Here is a 21,810-nt window from a genome sequence, read left to right on the forward strand (position 1 = left end):
TGGAGTCACTCAGTGCCCCCCGAGGCACCGAATTTTCCTTTGTCTTCTTTTTAATAAAACTTTTAATAAAATAATTGTATTTATTGCCTTTTATTTTTAAAATGGAGCGCTCAACATAGGAACCGTTTAACGTGTGTAGTGTGTTTAGAGACGAGCCCATTTAGTACTTGCACACGCCCAAATGTTAATGTGTTTGTGTTGTCGAGCGAGTTTTTGCTGTTTTAATTTCTTTAATAAAGAATATGTGAATTTCCTTTGTCTTCTTTAATAGTGGTTAAGGTTAAGCGAACTGTCTGGCGACGAAGCGTCCGTTCGACGAAACGTCCGGGGACGAAGTGTCCGTCGACGAAATTAACGGGTACCGGAGAAAATACGGTAACTATGCTTTTGGAGAGCCCATGAATGAAGCAAAAGGGAAGTGATGTTACGTAGATTTGAAAAGGCCACCATGTGAACATTGTCATCGAATTAGCGAGAAGGCGCTTGTGAAATTTTTTTTGTGGGATTTTTTTTTCTTTTTTTCCGGCGCTGGAAGCAAGGTGCAGTCTGTCTCCGCCACCACAAAAGAAGACATAAGAAATGAATGAACGCAAAGTCCAAATGACGCGGGGGCCCCATTAAAAAAAGAAAAGCCCGCCCTGAAGTTCAGGCGAGGGAATGTTTTGTGTTCAAGCTCGCAGAATAATGTTTTAGCGCGCCGCACTCTTCGCCTGAGCTATAATTAATGCAAGTGGGAACAGAAACAGAAGTTTTGGCTCCCTCTGAAAAGCAATATCGAGGCAACGGAAGGTTCGCTTTGTGTAACGACAAAAGCACAAAAAAAGTCCCATTCAATGTCCGCACATTAGCCGGTAGCATTCGATTCAGGAAGCTAAATGCTTGAATGTGGTGAAAATGTCAGGCTTGGTGCTGCTATAAAAGATGTGACGTTTTTGGTTGAGTTTCACAAAAATTTAATGAGTCTACTTTTCATTTCCAGGCATTTTCTGTTGATTTTACGCCTTTTCTGGGTCACTTTATGCTCATTTTGAGTTGCTTGCTGTTGATTTAGGGGCATTTCTGGGTCACTCGATGTTCGTTTTTGAGTCCTTTTTTGGTGATTTCCGGGTATTTCCGGGTAACTTGCTATTCGGTGGTACCATATTTACTCGCATATAAGCCGCACCCTGAAAATTGCCTTGAAATTTTTGAATTTTGCAATTTCTCGCGTATAAGCCGCCCCCCTGATTCCCAATTTTCAACCCCATATTCATGGTTTTAATAGGGAGTACAAATGTGTTACTTTGAAGGGAAAATCTTAAGAAAAATATGGTCTTTTTGATACTGTATGAATCAAAAGCACATTATTAGGGTCAATATCATAAGTTCATACGCCTGTTTGTAAATACAAAATATCAAATTATTCAATTTGAAAAAAGAAACAAGTCTATCTTGATGAGAACCTGATGCTTTTTAATTACAGAAATTACAATATTCTGACCAGAGGTTTAAGATGTTGTTGCCTCATGGAGTCAGTTTTTTTGTCTGACAAAAGCGGCTTATATGCGAGTAAATACGTTAAATTACTGTTGATTTTGGGGCATTTTTGGGTCACTTTATGTTCATTTTGAGTCACTTTTGGTTATTTAGGGGTATTTCCAGGTAACTTCCTATTCAGCGGTAAATTACTGTTGATTTTGGGGCATTTTTGGGTCACTTTATGTTGATTTAAGGACATTTCTGGGTCACTTTTTTGTCCATTTTGAGTTGCTTTTGGTTATTTAGGGGTATTTCAAGGTAATTTCCTGTTTGGTGGTCACTTGCTGTTGATTTGGGGGCATTTCTGGATCACTTAATCTTCATTTTGAGTCTCTTTCTGATGATTTTGGGGCATTTTTGGGTAACTTCTTATTCAGCTGTAAATTACTGTTGATTTTAAGGCTTTTCTGGGTCACTTTATGTTCATTTTTAGTCACTTCTGGTTATTTAGGCTATTTCCAGGTGACTTCCTATTCAGCGGTAAATTACTGTTGATTTGGGGGCATTTTTGGGTCACTTTATGTTGATTTTAGGACATTGCTGGGTCATTTTTGTCCATTTTGAGTTACTTTTGGTTATTTAGGGGTATTTCAAGGTAACTTCCTGTTTGGTGGTCACTTGCTGTTGATTTGGGGGCATTTCTAGATCACTTAATCTTCATTTTCAGTCACTTTCTGATGATTTGGGGGCATATTTGGGTAACTTCTTATTCAGTTGTAAATTACTGTTGATTTTAGGGCTTTTCTGGGTCACTTTATGTTGATTTGGAGTCACTTTTGGTTATTTAGGGGTATTTCCAGGAAACTTCCTATTCAGTGATAAATTACTGTTGATTTTGGGGCATTTCTGGGTCACTTTGTGTTGATTTGGAGTCACTTTTGGTTATTTAGGGGTATTTCTAGGAAACTTCCTATTCAGTGGTAAATTACTGTTAATTTTGGGGCATTTCTGGGTCACTTTGTGTTGATTTTGGGGCATTTCTGGGTCACCTTCTGTTGATTTTGGGGCATTTCTGGGTCTTTTCCCATTAATATTGGGGCTATTCCAGGAATATTTTTTGAGGGAAGAGTGGGTTAGAAAGGAAGGAGCACCAATGTAGAATGTGCAAGGGTTTTCAGATTTTACTAACCAAGTGAGTGATTGAGTCAAGGACATCTGTGGCCCAAAATCTCTCTTAAAAAAGGCTCTGAATGCTGTGTTTGTCCACTCCTTCACTCATTAAGGATGGACTATTCACACTGTGCCTGCGGATGACAAAGACAGCTCACAAGTGCACACTTTGACCAAGCGGAGGCGACTTCCTCAAAGGCTTCCCTTCATCGGAATTCTCCTGGGGTGGAATCTCCAAGCCGTTTTGCCCGTCCAGGGCCGGATCAAAAGGTGCGCTGACGCAAACCTCATTTCACCGTTCGTCAAAATAACAGTCTAATACAAGGGTGTTGGACTCGGGTTGGTTGGAAAAAAACTAAAATAAACATTGTTTTAGATCTATAAAAAAACTGAATATTCAGGGCTTTTAATCCAGTTCTTTTAATCCATTTATAAAAAAAATCTAATATATCCAAAATGGTCCGGCCCACGTGAAATCAAGTTGACGTTAAAGCGCCCCGCGAACCAACCCGAGTCTGACACCCTTGGTATAGATGTATATTAAATTTCCTTATTTTCCCCCTTTTAAATCAATGATTGAATTTTTTTAATCATTTTTTTTCTGTTTTTAGTTCAAAAAACATTTTGTAAAATCTAAATATATATATAAAAAGCTAAAATAAACCTTGTTTTAGATCTATAAAAACTGAATATTCAGGGCTTTTAATCCAGTTATTTTAATCCATTTATATAAAAAAATATATCTAATATTATATCCGGCCCACGTGAAATCAAGTTGACATTAAAGCAGCCCGCGAACCAACCCGAGTCTGACACCCTTTCCCTATATTGATCGCTCCTTTTCACCCTAAAATCGAGCTGGGGGGCCAGGTATAGCCGCGCCCCCCCCCCCCCCTAATTTCCGCCCCTGGATTGACTACATTTCTCACTTTATTTCTCCTACTTGTAGCCTACATTTCACATTAAATTGTGTGTTTTTTTGGGTCTAATTTGTGCGCATATAAGCCGTATCCTCGATTCAGCCATCTTTTTTTAATTTTTTTAAACTGAATATTCAGGGCTTCTAATCCAGTTCTTTTAATCCATTTATTTAAAAAAAAATCTAAATATTATATCTAAAATGGTCCGTCCCACGTGAAATCAAGTTGACGTTAAAGCGGCCCGCGAACCAACCCGAGTCTGACACCCTTTCCCTATATTGATCGCTCCATTTCACCCTAAAATCGAGCTGGGGGGCCAGGTATAGCTGCGCCCCCCTAATTTCCGCCCCTGGATTGACTACATTTCTCACTTTATTTCTCCTACTTGTAGCCTACATTTCACATTAAATTGTGTGTGTTTTGGGGTCTAATTTGTGCGCATATAAGCCGTATCCTCGATTCAGCCATCATTAAGAAAACAGAATACTCAGGGCTTCTAATCGTTCTTTTAATCCATTTATAAAAAAAATCTAGATATTATATCTAAAATGGTCCAGCCCACATGAAATCAAGTCGACGTTAAAGCGGCCCGCGAACCAACCCGAGTCTGACACCCTTCCCCTATATTGATCGCTCCGTTTCACCCTAAAATCGAGCTGGGGGGCCAGGTATAGCTGCGCCCCCCTAATTTCCGCCCCTGGATTGACTACATTTCTCACTTTATTTCTCCTACTTGTAGCCTACATTTCACATTAAATTGTGTGTGTTTGGGTGTTTGTGTTTGGATGAGGGAGGTGGAAAAGAGAGAGAGAGAGAGGAGAGGAGGGAGAGATAGAGAGAGAGGGGGAGGGAAAGCGGAGAAAAAAAAAGCGAAAGAATGTTCAGCCTGCGCATCGTTACCTCGGAACAAGCACGCCGCTAATGTGCTTCCGATTTCCCAGAATGATCAGACCGATCGATGTTACCGGCAGTGTTATCGACTCGTCGATCTTTCGCTTTCCTAATCTGCTACGCGGCCATTTATCTGCCATTGGCTGCAGGTGTGTGCGCTCTGGCAACATGTAATTTTTCTTGATAGGACGCTGCGGTTTTTTTTGTTTGTTTGTTTGTTTTTTGGAACATTTCCTTTTTTTGGGGGGGGACTGGAACTGCCGCACTACTTTCTTTGGGGACTTAACATGATTTTTTGCAACCGTGCTCCCTTTTGCAAGCCGTTTCTTCCCCTCGGCGGCCCCCCCAATTGACGGCGTAGAGATCCAACCATTGGCAACTGGGTCAAGGTACGTGTTTTCTTGCCCCCTCAACTTCCATTTTAAACAGTTTTCAAGCGGAAATGTGGTTTAAATGCGCATGCCGGCATGTTTTTGGGGGCGAACTCAAGTCGTCCAATTTGAGATACGACGTGGGACAGAATTTGAGGGGAAAGGGGGGGGCGCTTGATGGACGTATTTGTACCTCGCAGCCGTTACCAATTGCTCCATTTTCTCCTTCAAACGCCACCGAATTTCCGGCTTTCGGTCCCCGTCGCGCATCGTGGTGAAGGTCGCTATTTGTTTGGACGTCTGTGGTCACGACATGGCAGCGTGCTGTGTTGAGTGCTTGCTTTCATGAGCATTTGGCCGGCTACAAGCGACAACAACTGGACCAAGTACGTCATTTGCTCTCTGCCTTCATTCTGTAAGTGTACGAATCCCCCCTCCCCTACCAAAGCCCCCCCCCCCCCCCCCCCCCCCCCCCCCCCCCCCCCCCCCCCGTAAACCCACCAGTTACAACACGGATGTGCGTTGCCCTTTTCTGGGACGGACTTGATTGCAATGGTTTGATGGAATACGCGAGAATCAGTGCAACCTCTACTTACGAAATGAGTAGTTCCAAACTTGTTTTGTAAGTAGAGCAGTACAGTGGTACCTCGACATACGATCTTAATCCGTTCCGGGACTGAGATCGTATGTCGAGGTTTTCGTAATTCGAGCGGACGTTACCCATTGAAATGAACTAAAAACAAATTAATTCGTTCCAACACTGTGAAAAAACACCAAAAACAGGATATTGGATTGGAATTTTTTTATTTATTTCTTCTAATTCGCCATCTATTAACAAAGTAACGCATAACTAGTGGTTTAATAGTAATAAAATGTGTTCAATAGAAATAAAATTAGACGCATTTCGCGGAGGGTAGAGACAGCGACGTACACTGAGGCGGGGGAGGGGGTGTTCGGGTGGACTTTATCCACTCTTAAACGAACAAACAAATTAAAATTAACTTGGATTAATATATACAGACATTCAAACATAGGTTTAATGTAACTTTACACAAAACTGAATTCTAATTTTGTTTTACATATTTATACCTTCTCCTGGCCGGGTTGGCTGTTTGCCCCGCCTCCACCCTCACATTCGCTATCGATGGGCTGTTTGTTGTTGTATTCCCTTTAAAATATTCCGAAAATGATGCACACAAATGTCCTCACAATAGGATAACGCACGACCACTTGCCAACGAGAAGTAGTCTTGAATAAGCGATCGCGGGAGCTAACAGGCTAAGGAAGGCATAACAGCCTACCCACGTATTGATTGTCGGTAATGAAGTTTTATTCTGAGAAAGGGTGCCATTGGCTATTGGTGTTGTGTGCACGAGTATACTTCATTACCCAGAAAGCCCTCTTTTTGCCCGCGCATGCGCGTTGTGCATTTTCTGGTCCATGTGTAGGCGAAAGAAACCATTCAGTGCTCGTAGATATCTGGTATACACCAAAGAGATGTGGCAAAAAAGACAGTGCGCTACAATGATAAACAGCCTCTCATGTCATGGCCACCAGGCTTGGTCGCATCTCGAAATTTTGATCGTGTCTAGGCCGAATTAGTCGATCTAAATTTTCATCGTACCTCGAGCATGTCGTGGGTAGAGCTGATCGTAGGTCGAGGTACCACTGTATTTTACATGCAAATTCTGCCCCCTTACACAAGAACCAGTGCTACCTCTACTTACAAAATGAGTTGGTTCCTAACTTGTTTCGTAAGTAGAGCAGTATTTTACATGCAAATTCTCAATTTGGTTCCACAGTTCACCCCAAAAAATTGACCAACTTAAACCGTTTTAAAATGATCAGAGTCCGGATTTTGTATGAAGGATCTGAGAAACAAAAATGATAAGGAAAAAGATTTGTTCATGTATTAAAAGGAATAACGAGCATGCAAAATATTTTCTGTTCAAAATCGATCAGAAATTAGCTTTACACGTTTTTGGTGGAAATATACAATCGGTGGATACATTTCCACTCCTGCCCACAAGAGTAAGGTTAGATTCAACTTATTTTTGAGTGTCTGTATCGTATTGTACTGAATAATGTCTCTTTTTAGTATTTAACATCATAACCACTAGCTAGTTATTAGATGCGCTGTTAGTAGATGGCAAATTAGAAGAAATAAAAACATTTTACCATTCCAATATCCTGTTTTTTGGTGTTTGTATTTAATTCATTTCTATGGGAAAAGTTGATTTGACATACGAGTAAATCGATATAAGAGCTCGGTTCCAAACACATTCAGCTCATATCTCAAGGTATTACTTTAATACGAGGTATTACTTCAAAATGACTATTTGTACTCAAAAGGCAGCGAGAAGAAGAAAAAATTGATATTTACTCCGACCCCTGATCTCTTACTTTAAGTACACAAACAAAGACAAAAAGCAAAAGGCAAGCAGAGCAACCAAAACAAAACAGAACGGAGTCATCCAAAAGACAGCCAACTAAACCAATTCGCAGTTGGCTCATCATATTTTTTCATTACCACTTTCCCCCCAATGACAACACACATTATCAATGAGTAATTTATCACTGTACTGTGACCAGACCGAGGCTTTAAATTCTAAAAGGCATGCACAATTGGACAAATTGGGCCCAGGCCACGTAGGGTTAAATCTTTTTCAACTCCAATTCCTCCTACCCCCACACGCAAACTGCCTTTCGTTGTAAATCGCAGTCGGCGGGCATTGATCTCGCGCCCGGCTATTTATTTTGGTTCCCACCGCCGGGTCGCGAATTGACAAATATGGTACATCACGCCGAATACGATGTATCCGGACATAAAAAGAAGAGGCGTCCCGGCCACGGTGAATGCTAATCTTTCAATCCATTCTACTATTCTCTTGTCTACAGTAGAGCTGCCACCAATTATTTTGATAGGAGAGCAATCTCCAATTATTTTTGCAACTGCTTGATTGACACGATTTGAGTCGTTAAAAAAAGGGAAATGAGGTCAAAAGTGTCGATTGGGTCACGATTCCAGGGCGTCAAGGGGGCGTGGTTAGGTGAGTGTAGAAACGAAAAATAACCTGGAATTGCCAACAAAAGACACCAAAGTGCCCCAAAACAAAACAGCAAGTAGCCCGGAATAGCCCCTAAATCAAGGGTGTCAGACTCGGGTTGGTTCGCGGGCCGCTTTAACGTCAACTTGATTTCACGTGGGCCAGACCATTTTAGATCTAATATTTAGATTTTTCTTTTTATAAATGGATTAAAAGCCCTGAATATACAGTTTTTTATAGATCTAAAACAAAGTTTATTTTAGCTTTTTTTTTAAATATATTTTTGGATTTTACAAAATGATTTTTGAACTACAAACACAGAAATGAATTGATTAAAAAAATTACAATTATTGATTTAAAAGGGGGAGACTCGGGAAATGTAATATAGATCTACACTCTTCATTTTAATTTGATCCTAAAACAGTAAGTCGGCACTCATGATTTACTTTCCCGGGCCACACAAATTGATGCGGCGGGCCAGATTTGAACCCCGGGCCGCCACTTTGACACATGTGCCCTAAATGTGAGCCAAAAAGTGGTGTAGAATTGCCCCAAAATCAACAACAAATATTTATTTCAGCAACACGCTTATTTATTTATACATGAACTTATTTATTACCTATTTATTTATGTCTATAATGTATTTTCCTGTGTCTGTATTCTCACCCTCTTGCTACGGTGACAGTGAAATTTCCAGAATATGAAATGAATAAAGTTATCTAATCTAATCTAAAGTGCCGAAAAATATCCCTTAACTCCTTCGGAACTGAAGTGATTTGGATTTGACTCAAAATCAAAAGGAAAAGATTAAAGTAATTAAAGTTAAGTAAGCAAGTAATAAAAAGGTGAGGTAGAATTGCCCCTAAATCAAGAACACATGCCAAATTGGCCCAAAACAAACAGGAATACCCCTGAAATCCCCCTGGAATTGATCCAAAATAATTAAGAAGTGTCTTAGAATTTCCCCAAAATGAACAAGACATCCCAAAGTGGGCCGGAATAGCCTCTAAATAAATAGAAAGTGACTTGGAATTAGCTGGAAATGTATTGGAATTGACCTGAAATAACAAGCAAGTGACCTGAAATCATCAGGCGCTGAGCAAAATAAATCGGAAAAATGCCTGCGCTTGACAATAATTGACATTAAATTTATTTCAACTGCGAATGCGTGTCTTTCAATTCAACCAGCGGCACTAAACATCCAATCCGCTTTGCCTGGGAGGGCCGGCAGGCTCGATGCCCGCCGGTAAATCAGTCCTTATGAAGGGTTAACATCCTATCGCCGATAAGAAAATATCAAGTTGACAAACTGGAAACGTTGGCACTGGAGCGCAACGATAAAAATTAACTCGGTCTTAAAATTTCAAAAGAAAAGGAAGTAGCGTGTCTTAAGCAAATCCTTTTATCAACTCACGGGGGTCAAATTCGAATGAACAATGTCAGCTCGAAAAGATGTTTGAATGAAACATGAGAGAGTAGCAAATGTAGCACCTGACCTTTTTCCCCCTCGAGACCCCATTTTCATTTTCAAACGTACCAGCGGGGATTCGCACACGGAAATCAAAGAGCACATAATCGGACGTTCACGTGTGACATTATTCCACGCTCCCGTTAATCCTGCGTTTTATTAAAAGCTTACCAAAGCACACCAGTTATTGACGTGTATCTGATTTCCCTCGTTAATGTATCGTTCAACGGAAGTAACGGCTGAGTTTTAATGCTACGCTAAGGTCGGATTTCAACCTGAAAGTCCAAATTTACGTCAAAATACTTATTATAAAAAGATAAATAGGGAATAGTATGCTTTAAGTGGCGCAATAATGTGAATAAACATCAAACTTGGTTACGTATACGGTCGTACCTCTACTTACGAAATGAATTTATTTCGTAACTTGGATTTTTCGTAAGTAGATCAGTACTTTATTTGTAAATTCTCATTTGTTCCACTGTCTTCCGAAAAGTTGCCAACTCAACACTTTTAAAATGATCAAAGTGTCCCAATTTTGTATGAAAGATGTGAGAAATACACAGAAATGAGAGGAAATGATTTATTCATGTATTAAAATGAATAAGAAGCGTGCAAAAATATTTTTTTTATTCAGGCAGGAAGGAGTACAGTGCAGTGGAAGGAGGAAGCTAACGTTAGCATACAAACATGCACATAAACACACATCTAAATAACTAAATGATGAAATCAAAACAACTTAGCATGAAATATTAGCAACAGTCTCTCCATCTTGTCATGTAGTACAGCCAACCATGCCAAGGATTGGTCGCTTTTAATGCATCCTTCTGCTTCAATAGCATAGCCATGCTAGTAGTTTTCAACATCTGCCACTTCCTTATCTTGTTTTTCCTCGATGGCTAACAATACAGGTGAATTTCAAAATAAAATAACAGATAGAGGAAAGGTATTAACGTTTTGGGGCATTTTGTAACTTGGATCTTGTTTTCGTATATTTGCATATCCAATGTTTTGTAACCTGAAATATTCGTATGAAAGGACCTTTGTAAGTAGAGGTGCCATTGTATGTTTGACTACATGTGGGACCCTTTATCGGGGTCTTTTCCAGTGAAACCCCTCGGGACAACTTGGCCCCCGGGTCTCCCTGTGTTTGAAGTCGTAGGTTGCCGCTTGGATGCGTAGGCCCCGCCCCCTTAGCCCTCTCCCACGACTGCATTTCCCTCTTCCGACCCGCTAGTTATCCTTCACCCTTCACCTTTGACCCGTCCTGGAATAGCCAACAGAGAGCCTTGTTCATTTCTTGTAATTGGCGTCCCCACAATGGCATAAAAGATCTTGTTAGCAAGCAGCGCGGGATTCCCTATTGGACCCATGGTTCAACCAAAATTGTGTTTTTTTTCCTCGGACTGGTGGGTCGCTCACGGCTCCAAAGATCCAAGAGGTACGGATTCAGTTTTTGGTTGCGTTTAACTTGTGAGAATGCATTTGCATTTAGTCTGTTATTTGACACTCAATTAAGTGACTTGGCGTCTTTTTAAAACTAACAATAAGATGACTCATTTGAAAAAAAATATTATTAATCTTAGATATATAAATATAATTAAAAAACATCATGTTTTCCCCTTTTATAAATTAAAACTATATATATATATATATATATATATATATATATATATATATATATATATAATTAAAAAAGGGAAAACATGATGTTTTTTCAATTATATTTATATATCTAAGATTATTAAAATTTTTGAATATATTTTTGGGGATTCAAAAAGTCCGGGAAAAACCTTTCTAAATATTCAGTTTTATAGATTTTTTTTTTTTTTAGATCTAATAATAGATATTTCCTTTTAATTTTTTTTTTAAATTTGTTTTTCCATTTAAAAAAAAGAAATCCAGTCATTATATTAAAAACATTGTATTATTTTACTTATATTACAAAATAAAATGGAAGATAGAAAATATTCTGATTCATGTATATAGTTTTAGATTGGGGAAAAAATATATATATATATATATATTATTTTTTTTTAAATTTAGTTCTAAAAAAAGGCCTGCCTGCCAATTTCTGTACTTCTATCACAAGTATTTTAATTTTTAGCACAAAACGGTCAACATAGATTTTTTATGGGGCCGCACAAGGTGTCACGGTGGACCGCACAAAGGCCCCCGGGCCGCCACTTTGACACCTGCGCCTTCATTCAACTTTTTGAATTTGTTTCTTTTGAGCGGTGTGTTAATTTAACGTCCAACTTTGCATAAATAATTCAATTCTCATTAAAACGTCTGCCCATCTGCTGCCCGTTTGTTAGTTTAGATTTTTTTCGAAGTTGTAATTATGCACGTTCAGCAGATGCACAAGTACCAAGGCAGATGTTCTCGGCGAGGTTGGATGTTCAGCAAATTGCTAAAAGGGAAAAAAAGCTAGAGTCTACGAATCAATTTACCTAAAAACACAATAAATATGAATAGCTCTCATCAGAATATTTTTGCAATTTTAGCGTCTACTCTTGCTTTTACTTGACAACCCGCGTAAAAAGTTCACGTGATAGGAAATCGGGCCTATCACTTTATTTCCAGAGGGCCGATCGGGTTTTTCTAATGTTTTTATTTGTTAGCGTTAGCTCCTTAGCAGCCCAGTGGATTAAGTGGTTAGTGCGTCGGCCTCAAAGCTCTGGGGTCCTGGGTTCAAATCCAGGTCCGTCCACCTGTGTGGAGTTTGCATGTTCTCCTGCGTAGGTTTTCTCCGGGTACTCCGGTTTCCTCCCACATTCCAAAGACATGCATGGTAGGCTGATTGGACACTCTAAATTGCCCCTAGCTATGAATGTGAGCGTGAATGGTTGTCCTTTGTCTCCCGTACCCTGCGATTGGCTGGCCACCGATTCAGGGTGTCCCCCGCCTCTGGCCCGAAGTTAGCTGGAATAGGCTCCAGCACCCCCCACGACCCTTGCGAGGATAAAGCAGTTCAGAAAATGAGAGAGATGGCGATTAAATTCGATCGGATGTGACTTATAGTCCAGAGAATACGGTCATTTCGTAGTTTAAGACGGAAAAAGATCCGATTGGGTGGCGTGGCTTTTTTCAGGGGTGGTGTTGGTTCCAGCTAACAAGAGAAGGAAGACAAGAGGCCTTTTGAAAAGGAGAACACAGGCATCTATCTGGACGCCGTTGGCCGCCGGCCATTTTCGCATGCCTCCGAAGGTCTGAGGGGCTCTTGTGTCTTTTCACACGTCTTCCCAAAGGCTTTTGGGAAATCTCGTAAGGCATCTTTGTCCAGTCACAAATACAAATGGAGATGCCTGCGATTGAGGAACTGCTTTGGAGACCAAAGGTTTCTCGACTGAATAGCCAAATAAAGTGGACGCTGGGTCCCAAAATGGTTAAATTTCCTATTCTTAATCACATTCATTCCGTTGCGTAAGTTCGCCTAACTTCAAGTTGTCATTTCTCCGAGATGAAACGCGACAGCAAAAAATATATGTAATGTGTCTAAATATACGTACCGTCTCATTTTTCTTTAGGACTGGGGGAAAAAATGAAAGTTTCCATATCTCTTCTGGTCCTATTTCACGCAATTGTGGTTTATTGCCTGAGAGTGGTGTCAAAGAGAGGCTCAGGTAAGTCTTATTTATTGAATAATTTTTTTACATGGGACATTCAGAATCATGTTCATTGGGAAGCGAATAAGAAACGGTTCACTGTAGATATAAATGCTGCATTCAGAGTCCAAAACTCAATAGAAAGTGACCAATGAGTGGAAATGGGTACACGGTCGATTGGTCGCCGGTCTTTTGGTCGCCGATCTTTTGGTCGCCCGGAAGGTTATTGATAATTGCCATTTAAATCGTTGCTCAAATTCCCTAAATACAAACTGCGAATGACTATTTAGTCATACTTAATGCCCTATTAATTATTAGGCTAAAGAAAAGCTCCAAATTTCCCGGACTTTTATTGTTTTTTGTTGGAGAACTTGTTAAGACCCTGACTGACGTAGCTTCTTAAAGGGACAACGCATGGACATTCAAACTCTTATACACTCACACGTCGGTGAAACTGCTCATGGCCATTGTTGGCTTTTATTGATGCGTAGACTGTGTTGTTTTACCTTGTTTTGTCGTCGGTCTTTTGGTCGCCGGTCTTTTAGTCGCCCGTTGTCGCGGTCCGGGCGATTAAAAGACGGCGACCAATCGACCGCACACGGTGGAAATGAGCCTGGAAATTGATAAAACGCTTGAATGAAATTCAAGAAAAAAAACGTGAAAAACTCACTTGTGCCCTTGCTCGCTCAGGGCGCCGCCATATTACCTAGGGATGACAAACTAGACCACTACGGACACACTTCCTGGTTGTACTGCTCACGTGACCTCCTTTTTGAATTTGTCTACGTGCAGGCAACACCCTTTTGGAATGTTTAATCCAGATATCGATTTATAAAGTATTTCAGAAATAGCACGTGCGATGATTTTTCTCAAGATTTTCCCTTCAAAGTAACACATTTGTACTCCCTATTAAAACCATGAATACGGAGGTGAAAATTGTGAATCAGGGGGCGTCTTAAACGAGAGAATAATAATAATCGGACATAGGCTTTGTCATCATCATTGACTCAACAAACAACAAAAGCCTAATTGTCATTATACCCAGAAACTGCGTATGATGAAATTGGTAGTGCCTCTCCATAAGGGGCGTTTTCTCGGCAAAAGACCCAAATAAGTGAAAATGTCGGACTCATAATTTGGCATTCTGCCGTTATGGATACATCGCATCACCCCCCCGAGTGGATCACTGTCTTTCACTTACCTTCAGTCAGCCAGTAGGAGGCAGATCACCGCCCAAACGTCTTTTCATATTACCTCACCCCAAAGTTATTACACAGAAGGGATTTTGTGTCGTGTTACCGCAAGTTTAGAGTCCTGATGGATGTGGGGATAAAAACTGTCCTTAAGCCTATTTGTCCGTACTTAGTGGGACCTATAGCGTCTGTCAGAGGGCAGCAGCTGGAACAGATTGTGACCAGGGTGGTATGGGTCCCCGATGATGTTCCTGGCTCTGCTGAGGTAACGAGGGAAATTGTACAATTCAGCAATTTTAAGGGTGCGGCTTATACGCGGAGGCCGATAATATGGGAGAAAATATGGTAAGTTGATTTTTGTGGCCCCAAAAATCAACAACAAGATTTATTTAGCATGATTGCCCGACACCCCTGGGCTAAAACGTTAACCCCGACGCAATTTATCGTGTTGATGAACTCCACCGGGGAGACCGAATCTTTGCTCCCTTTGCCCTTTTTTTTATTGTTCATTCCCTCTGGCAAACTCGGGAGCATTATTATCTGCAGTCGATCTTCATTGTGATGTAGTTACTACTCCCCAGTAATTATCCCGCAGTTGTCTCAGTGTGAATTAGCGTCCCCTGTTGCTCGTGATGAAAAAGCACAGCGTAAATCTGGACACGCTCACTCGCTCTACGGCGTCGGAGGTCTTACAATTGTGATTTGTTTCCCCCCCCCCCAAGGCAAAATCATACGAGCGAGTGGCCGGCTTTGTAGGGCTTTTGCCCGAATGCGACCAAAGGGGAGGAGCTTGCGTGCGTCTGTCCCGCCTTCCTGGCCGAGAAAGTTATGTTTTGATTTGTTTATTAGCGATCATCAAATTCAGCGGCTGTTAGAATGTCTGAATTGTTGCGGATACGCCGTATTCATACATTTTCCGAGGGTGCTGGAGACAATCCATAGCTAACTATGGGATGGACTTTGCAAAACGAAAGATACTTTGCTCCCATTCCTTCGCCAACAACGCCATGAAAGAATCAAGGACGTCCTGGCGGTGGATTAAATTTACGCCCTCCGCCAGCCGCCATATTGTCCCACTCAGGCAGGACGTCCGTCCACATTAATGAGTCCGTTGGGTCAATGTGACTGGCCACTTAATTGGAGGAGACAGCGAGTCCTGACTGGGGACGCTAACGTGCAGTGCAAATTTAATCACTGGAATCCACTTGAGTTTTTGGTTGATATTAAAAAAATAAAATAAAATAAAAAATTGACATTAATGACAGTGATCCCTCGCCAATTCGACATTCACCTTTTGCGGTTTTAGTGCATGGCAGGGTTTTAAAAATAGGCATTAAAATGGAAAAATGAAGAATAGCTGTTGTATTTTGAGTGTTTCTGAGTAAGGATAACTTGACTCGGGGTTGGACACGCCCACCAGCATTCTGGCACATGATTGGTTCCTAGCATGAGAGCTGCAGTTAATTCCAATCGACCACCGAGATTGAAGTTTTTTTTCATTTTTTGGGTGTTTTCTTTTTTATTATTATTGTTCTTTTTTAAAGATTTTAAACATTTTTTGGGGGGTTTTGCAGAAGTGTGTATTGCTTTGATTTCTTGGCTTTTTTTAGTTCATTCCTGTTTTCCATTTTCAGGTAGGATTTTTTTTAATTTTTTTAAATCTTATTGCATTTTCCTTTTTTTATTAGACTTTCAAGATTTTTAGTGGTTTTTGCTGGGGTGTGTTTCATGCTGATTTCTGCATCAATTTCTCTTTTTTCTGGTTTTGGATTTTTTGCAGGACTTTTTATTTTAACTTGAATAGCATTGTTCATGTTTTTGTGGGAGTTTGTACCCGTTTCGGGGTCAATACATGTTGATTCGTCACTTCCCGTAGATTTGGGGACTTTTCTGGGCAAAAAATTAAAATCATAAACGTCCTGTTGTTGGGTCAAATGAGTGTCCGGTAAAGGGTTAAAAAGCCTGTAGACTTAGCACTTATGTGTAAGACTAATTAGGAGAACCCACACGAGAGCCATAAAGAGCTTCCCTGCATTGTTGCTGCTCGGAGCAAATTTTCATGCTGCAAAATAAGACTTTGAAGACAGGAAACTAATGAGGCAATTCAGTTTAGGCTGACAAAATCCAGATTTTAGATTAGGGTGGGTGGGTGTATTTCTCGGTGCTGAATTTGGGAGAAACCAGGGGTCACGAACCGGCTAATCAAAAAGTCAGCTTTTCCACTCTTGACGCAATATGTGGAATTATTTTTTCGTACGATAAAAGTTGGTTTGGAGATGCCTCGAACACATTTTCCAGCCCACTTTCAATATTTGGGTCACTCGGTGCCAATTTAATGGATTAGGTTGGTGGGTGATAGATAATGAGCTTGAGTCCAAAAGAGGATTTTCAACATTTAAGAAGGCCGACCAATGCTTCCATTTGGGCGATATGGCTTCCAGGTGGAGGAGGCTGAAGGGAAATTATAGCAACTGGAATATCAAATTAACATTTGACGACTATATTTGAAGATATCTTGGGGTTAAACGGCGAGGGAAATTGTTTCGTTGTCTGGCTGACCCATAAAATCAAACTATAAAAGTAACTCTTCTCTTGACATTTGTGGTTTTGATATGGGAAAAAAATGCATAACCACTTGTGCAGGGGTAGGGAACCTAAGGCTTGGGGGTACTCGGACGTTTCGTCAAGACGTTTGGTCCCCGGACATTTGGTCCCCGGACGTTTGGTCCCCAGACGTTTGGTCCCCAGACGTTTGGTCCCCAGACGTTTGGTCCCCAGACGTTTGGTCCCCAGACGTTTGGTCCCCAGACGTTTGGTCCCCAGACGTTTGGTCCCCAGACGTTTGGTCCCCAGACGTTTGGCCGACCGGACGTTTGGCCGACCGGACGTTTGGCCGACCGGACGTTTGGCCGACCGGACGTTTGGCCGACCGGACGTTTGGCCGACCGGACGTTTGGCCGACCGGACGTTTGGCCGACCGGACGTTTGGCCGACCGGACGTTTGGCCGACCGGACGTTTGGTCGACCGGACGTTTGGTCGAATCATGAGAGAGAGAGTTTAATATCTAAATATCTAATATCAAAATAACAACTGTAAACTCTGTCATAATTTGACAGCGAGCGAACCCGGCGACCAAACGTCCGTTCTACCAAACGTCCGGTCACGGGCTCGGGAGCCATGTTTGGCTCTTCGCTAACCTGTGAGGTAAAATATGTATATGCCAGACCACAGAAAATGGCCAATTTTCCCTCTTTTTTTTTCCTGTCAAAGAGGGATTTGGTCGAAGAACAATCACCCTATTCCTGCAGCAAGCAGAAGCCCAAAATATTCTTGGGGGTCTCGAGGGAGTTTAGACAATTTTAGGTCCTTTCCGTTTCCTTTATTACGGCGAATAGATGTAAGATGGCTTGCAATTGTATGCCTTTCTTGCCCGCTGGAGGCTGACATTGCAAGAATTTGGGAAAGAAACCAGGTTAACTGGCTGTTTTTATTCGGAGGAGGCTCAATTGGACATTTTTGCTTTAATTAGCGACCAGTTACGTGGGAGTTGGATTGGATTGGAACTTTATTTCATCCCGTGTTTGGGAAATTTCTTGGTTGCAGTAGCAAGACAGACACAAGACACAGAAGACATTGTAGACCTAGCTAAAAAAACTGGAGCAATACACAGGAAGTCCACAAGGTGGGGACCTTCTGCAGACTGAGACTGAGTTTCAATACAATTAAAAAAAGAGCTGAATATAGTTCGATTCCATATCAAATCAATGGGAAAATGACCCAAAATTTACAGGAAGTGACCTGTAAGTACCCTAAACTGGCGTAAAGTTCACTCGTCTGCGATTGGCAACGATAGACGTCCAATTCGCTCATCTTTCAGTGCCATTGACGGCCAATCCGTTTTGACTGGGAGGGGCCAATGAACGTCCCTTAATTGGACGTTAATTTCTAGCACCATCAATGGCGACTAGTGAGTGAACTCTTTGGGCCAAAAATAAACGGGTGCGGGCCACATGAGATCTCGTTGGCACGAAGGTGGCCCGCCAACCAAAGTTTGACACTGCTGTTTTGCGGGGCCCCTTTTGGTGTTTTTGTTTCTATGTTTTGGGGGGGGGCGATCGGTCACGTTGGCGCACCAATCCTTGAAAGCCACAAGGATTACGGTGCTTTTTGCGTCTTTGCTTGCCTCTAATATGCAAATGATGGATTAGCTTGGGAAGTAGCGGACTGTTGGCATGGCGACTTGGAGCAAGTCATGCTAACTCTTTTCAAATCATCTGTCTGTCCTCTTCGGGCTGCACAGATTGAGTTCAATTCCGTACCGGACGCTCGCCATTGATGGCGCTAGAGAGCCGACTCATTCACTCATGATCCTTCCATGGCCTTTGGATTGGACCTCTATTGTTGGCAATGGCAGTGTTGTTTGAGGGATGTGGAAGGATGCCGGAGTACCCGGGGAAAAGCCACACAGGCCAGGGGAAAAACTCGCCAACTCCAGTCAGGACTTGGGATCGAATTCTAAATCTCTGAACTGTGAGGCGATGTGCTAACAATGCTACAATTAAAACAAATAGAGAAATGAGCGCTAATACAGAGCTGCCAAAGGAAGTGAACTCCCCATACTTTCAAAATAATTGACCGCTTGAAAAACGTGCAACGCTTATTTTAGATGACATTTCAAAATTAGGCGTCATTATAAGTTAAAATTGCCAGATAAAAATGAAAAAGAAAAAAACATTGCTTGATTAAAAAAAAAAACATTTTATTTATTCATTTAAAAAAACTGCTTGATTTAAAAAAATATATATTTATTTTTTCATTTAAAAAAAAAGCTTGATTTTTAAGATTTTTATTTATTAATTTAAAAAAACATTGCTTGATTTTTAAAACTTTTATTTATTCATTTAAAAAAACATTGATTTTTATTTTTTTTAATTTTATTTATTGATTCATTTTCAAAAACATTGCTTGATTTTTAAAAAAAATCTTTATTTTAAAAAACTGCTTGATTTGGTTTTTTTTAAAATGTTTTTTTATTTTCATAATTCATTTCTAGCGTATTAAACTAGAGATTAGTAGTATTTGTCAGCTCTGACAAACAGCATCCATCAACTCTCCATCCAATCTCAAAACAAAGTCAAGCCTAATAAAAAAAATGTATCCAGATGCAGCATTTTCCCCAGACATGAAGTCAGCGTGAAAAGGACGCCTCGAGGTAAATGCGGGATTTCCGAGCCGCCTCATTTCATCCCTTCCAATTGGGCACTCTGAATGAAAGAAAGATAGGATGAAATACAGTTGGGAGGCCTACAATGGTCTAGCGACCACGACAAATCTCTTCTGCTCTCATTCCCGCCTCCGTCGCCGCATCATCCTTGAGCATGGCCGCTTCTGTTTCCATGGCAACTAGCCCGCATCGGAGCGGACGCCGCTCAGAAACGCTCGCGTATAAAAATAGTTCCCGACAACCGACGCTGAAAGTACAACGGCGCGGTGGCAAACGACGATACTCAAGGGCTCTTTAAACTAGCTAATATTTGGTTTATTTATATATCAACGAAGAAGAAGGGCTAGAAACGTACACTGCATAGTTGAAAGCAAATTCCGGACGATAGGTCGCACTTTTTTCGTAGTTTAGCTGGGTTTTCCACTTGTACTCACGTGCCACTTGTGCCTTTTTTTCCCAATCAGACGACCAACAGCTTGTTCTGTTGTTGTTTTTTAGGCTGTAGGGATCCCAAAAACTATTCATACATTATGTTAAAAGGTGATTATTTTTGCTGTTATTTCATATTTCACTATATTTGACCCTTTTTTCATAGTTTGGCCTATAGTTTTCATAGTTCTGTAATACTGAAGTCTGGCTTTTGTGTATACAGTGGTACCTCGACATAGTCATAGAGTGCCCCGACATACGAGCAATTTGAGATACGAGTAAAATTTGGAGCTGATATTTGTCTTGAGATACGAGACACATTTTGATATACAAGCAACTCCCTCATGTAAAGTCTATACCATATGTGTCAAAGTGGTGGCACGGGGGCCAAATTTGGCCCCCCGCATCATTTTGTGTGGCCCGGTAAATTAAATCATGAGTGCCGACTTTCTGTTTTAGGATCAAATTAAAATGAAGAGTATAGATGTATATTAAATTTCCTGTTTTTCCCCCTTTTAAATCATTAATTGTCATTTTTAATCCATTTTTTCTGTTTTTAGTTCAAAAATCATTTTGTAAAATCTTAAAATATATTTAAAAAAAGCTAAAATAAACATTGTTTTAGATCTAAAAAAAAACCCTGAATATTCAGGGCGTTTAATCCAGTTCTTTTAATCCATTTATTAAAGAAAATCTAAATATTATATCTAAAATGGTCCGGCCCACATGAAATGGCGTTGACGGTAATGCGGCCCTCGAACCAACCTGGGCTGAGCTTTGCATTTTTTCAGTGTTTTTTTCCCGTTGGTCAGTGCAAATGGCGGAGCGATCGCTAATACGAGAGGACTATATACTAATTCTCGTGTGCAAGTGGTCGTGCGTTATCCTATTGTGAGGACATTTGTGTGCATTATTTTGAAGGGAAGACAAAAGCAAACAACCCTCGATAGGTTGTATCTGAAAGTCAAGGTGGAGGCGGGGCAAATAGACCCACCCGGGAGAAGAAAGGTATCAACATTTAAAACGAAATTAGAATTACGTTAGTTAAGGTTAGATTAAACTTATTTCTGTGTGTCTGCATCGTCATCCAAGTTCATGTTATGTTACGAGCCTGTTGCCGTGCAAAAAGCTCCAAGCGCCGAAAAAGAAGCGAACATTTGTTACTTTAACAGGTGCTTATTTTTTTCTGTTCTTCCCTATTTTACTATTTATTTTGTATAGTTTGCTCGTTACTGTGGCTTATCAAGTGCGGCTTATAAATATCTTAATTTTTCACTCTGACCACCAACAGCTTCTGTTGTGTTTTTAAAGGCTACACTTATCCCCAAAATCTATTAATATATTTACTACCTTACCAGGTGCTTATTTCATATGTTGTTGCCTATTTTATGATTACTTTAACATCTATTGTTTGTTCTTGATTTCTGATAAATTGAAAAAATGGAACTTAACTTAGTGTTACTGACAATTGTTCCTTCACAATTGAGTGTTTTCCTTTTAATCACATCCTTATTCCTGTATATATTCCACAAACAATGCCTGAATAACGTCACATGCGCAACTGGCTAACGCTAACTCCCATCAAACGTGACGTCGTCGAAATAACAGCCCGTTGTTGCACAATTTCACTCGTCGAACACACGCAAACTACGCCAGTATGAAATCGGTTAACCGCCACGCCCCTTTGCAGGGATATTCCCGGATCTTGCCGAGGAACGTGTGAGGGTTATTCGGAATCCTACGCGCGTTGAAATACTGGAGCGAGAATATGTCGGTTTGTGCGGTCTTAATCCGACGAGCGCTATCTGGGTCACGTGCAGACGTGGAGACGGAATAGCTTCTTCGTTAGAAGCATGCCACTGACACTCCAGTCTCTTCCTCGCCAACCGTCTGTCACGGCTCTGCTCTCTTTGTCTCCCCTTCATTTTTTAGTGGCACCCCGGGTAGAAAATGTGCACAAATGTTGCTACATTGGAGCCGCCTTGAGCTTGCCTCATGGGAAATAAATGTGCTGAGGCAGGATTGTGCTGTTC

The 21,810-nt window shown here is 40.9% G+C and overlaps 1 protein-coding gene across 2 annotated transcripts in view; it reads left to right on the forward strand.

Moving 5' to 3' along the window:
• Nucleotides 1-4,397: 4,397 nt before the first annotated feature.
• LOC144084624 (interleukin-1 receptor accessory protein-like 1) overlaps nt 4,398-21,810 on the forward strand; it is a 75,575-nt gene continuing 58,162 nt past the window's right edge. The window contains exons 1-2 of one of the 2 annotated variants that reach the window (XM_077613226.1): nt 4,398-4,828; nt 12,853-12,948. In XM_077613226.1, coding sequence (XP_077469352.1) covers nt 12,867-12,948 — 82 coding nt within the window. In that variant the 5' untranslated portion in view covers nt 4,398-4,828; nt 12,853-12,866. Of the gene's footprint in view, nt 4,829-4,990; nt 5,226-12,852; nt 12,949-21,810 lie in introns of those variants that run through there. The other variant, XM_077613234.1, reaches the window with a different exon arrangement.

Source organism: Stigmatopora argus, chromosome 1 (genome assembly GCF_051989625.1).
Source record: "Stigmatopora argus isolate UIUO_Sarg chromosome 1, RoL_Sarg_1.0, whole genome shotgun sequence".
Lineage (NCBI taxonomy): Eukaryota > Metazoa > Chordata > Actinopteri > Syngnathiformes > Syngnathidae > Stigmatopora > Stigmatopora argus.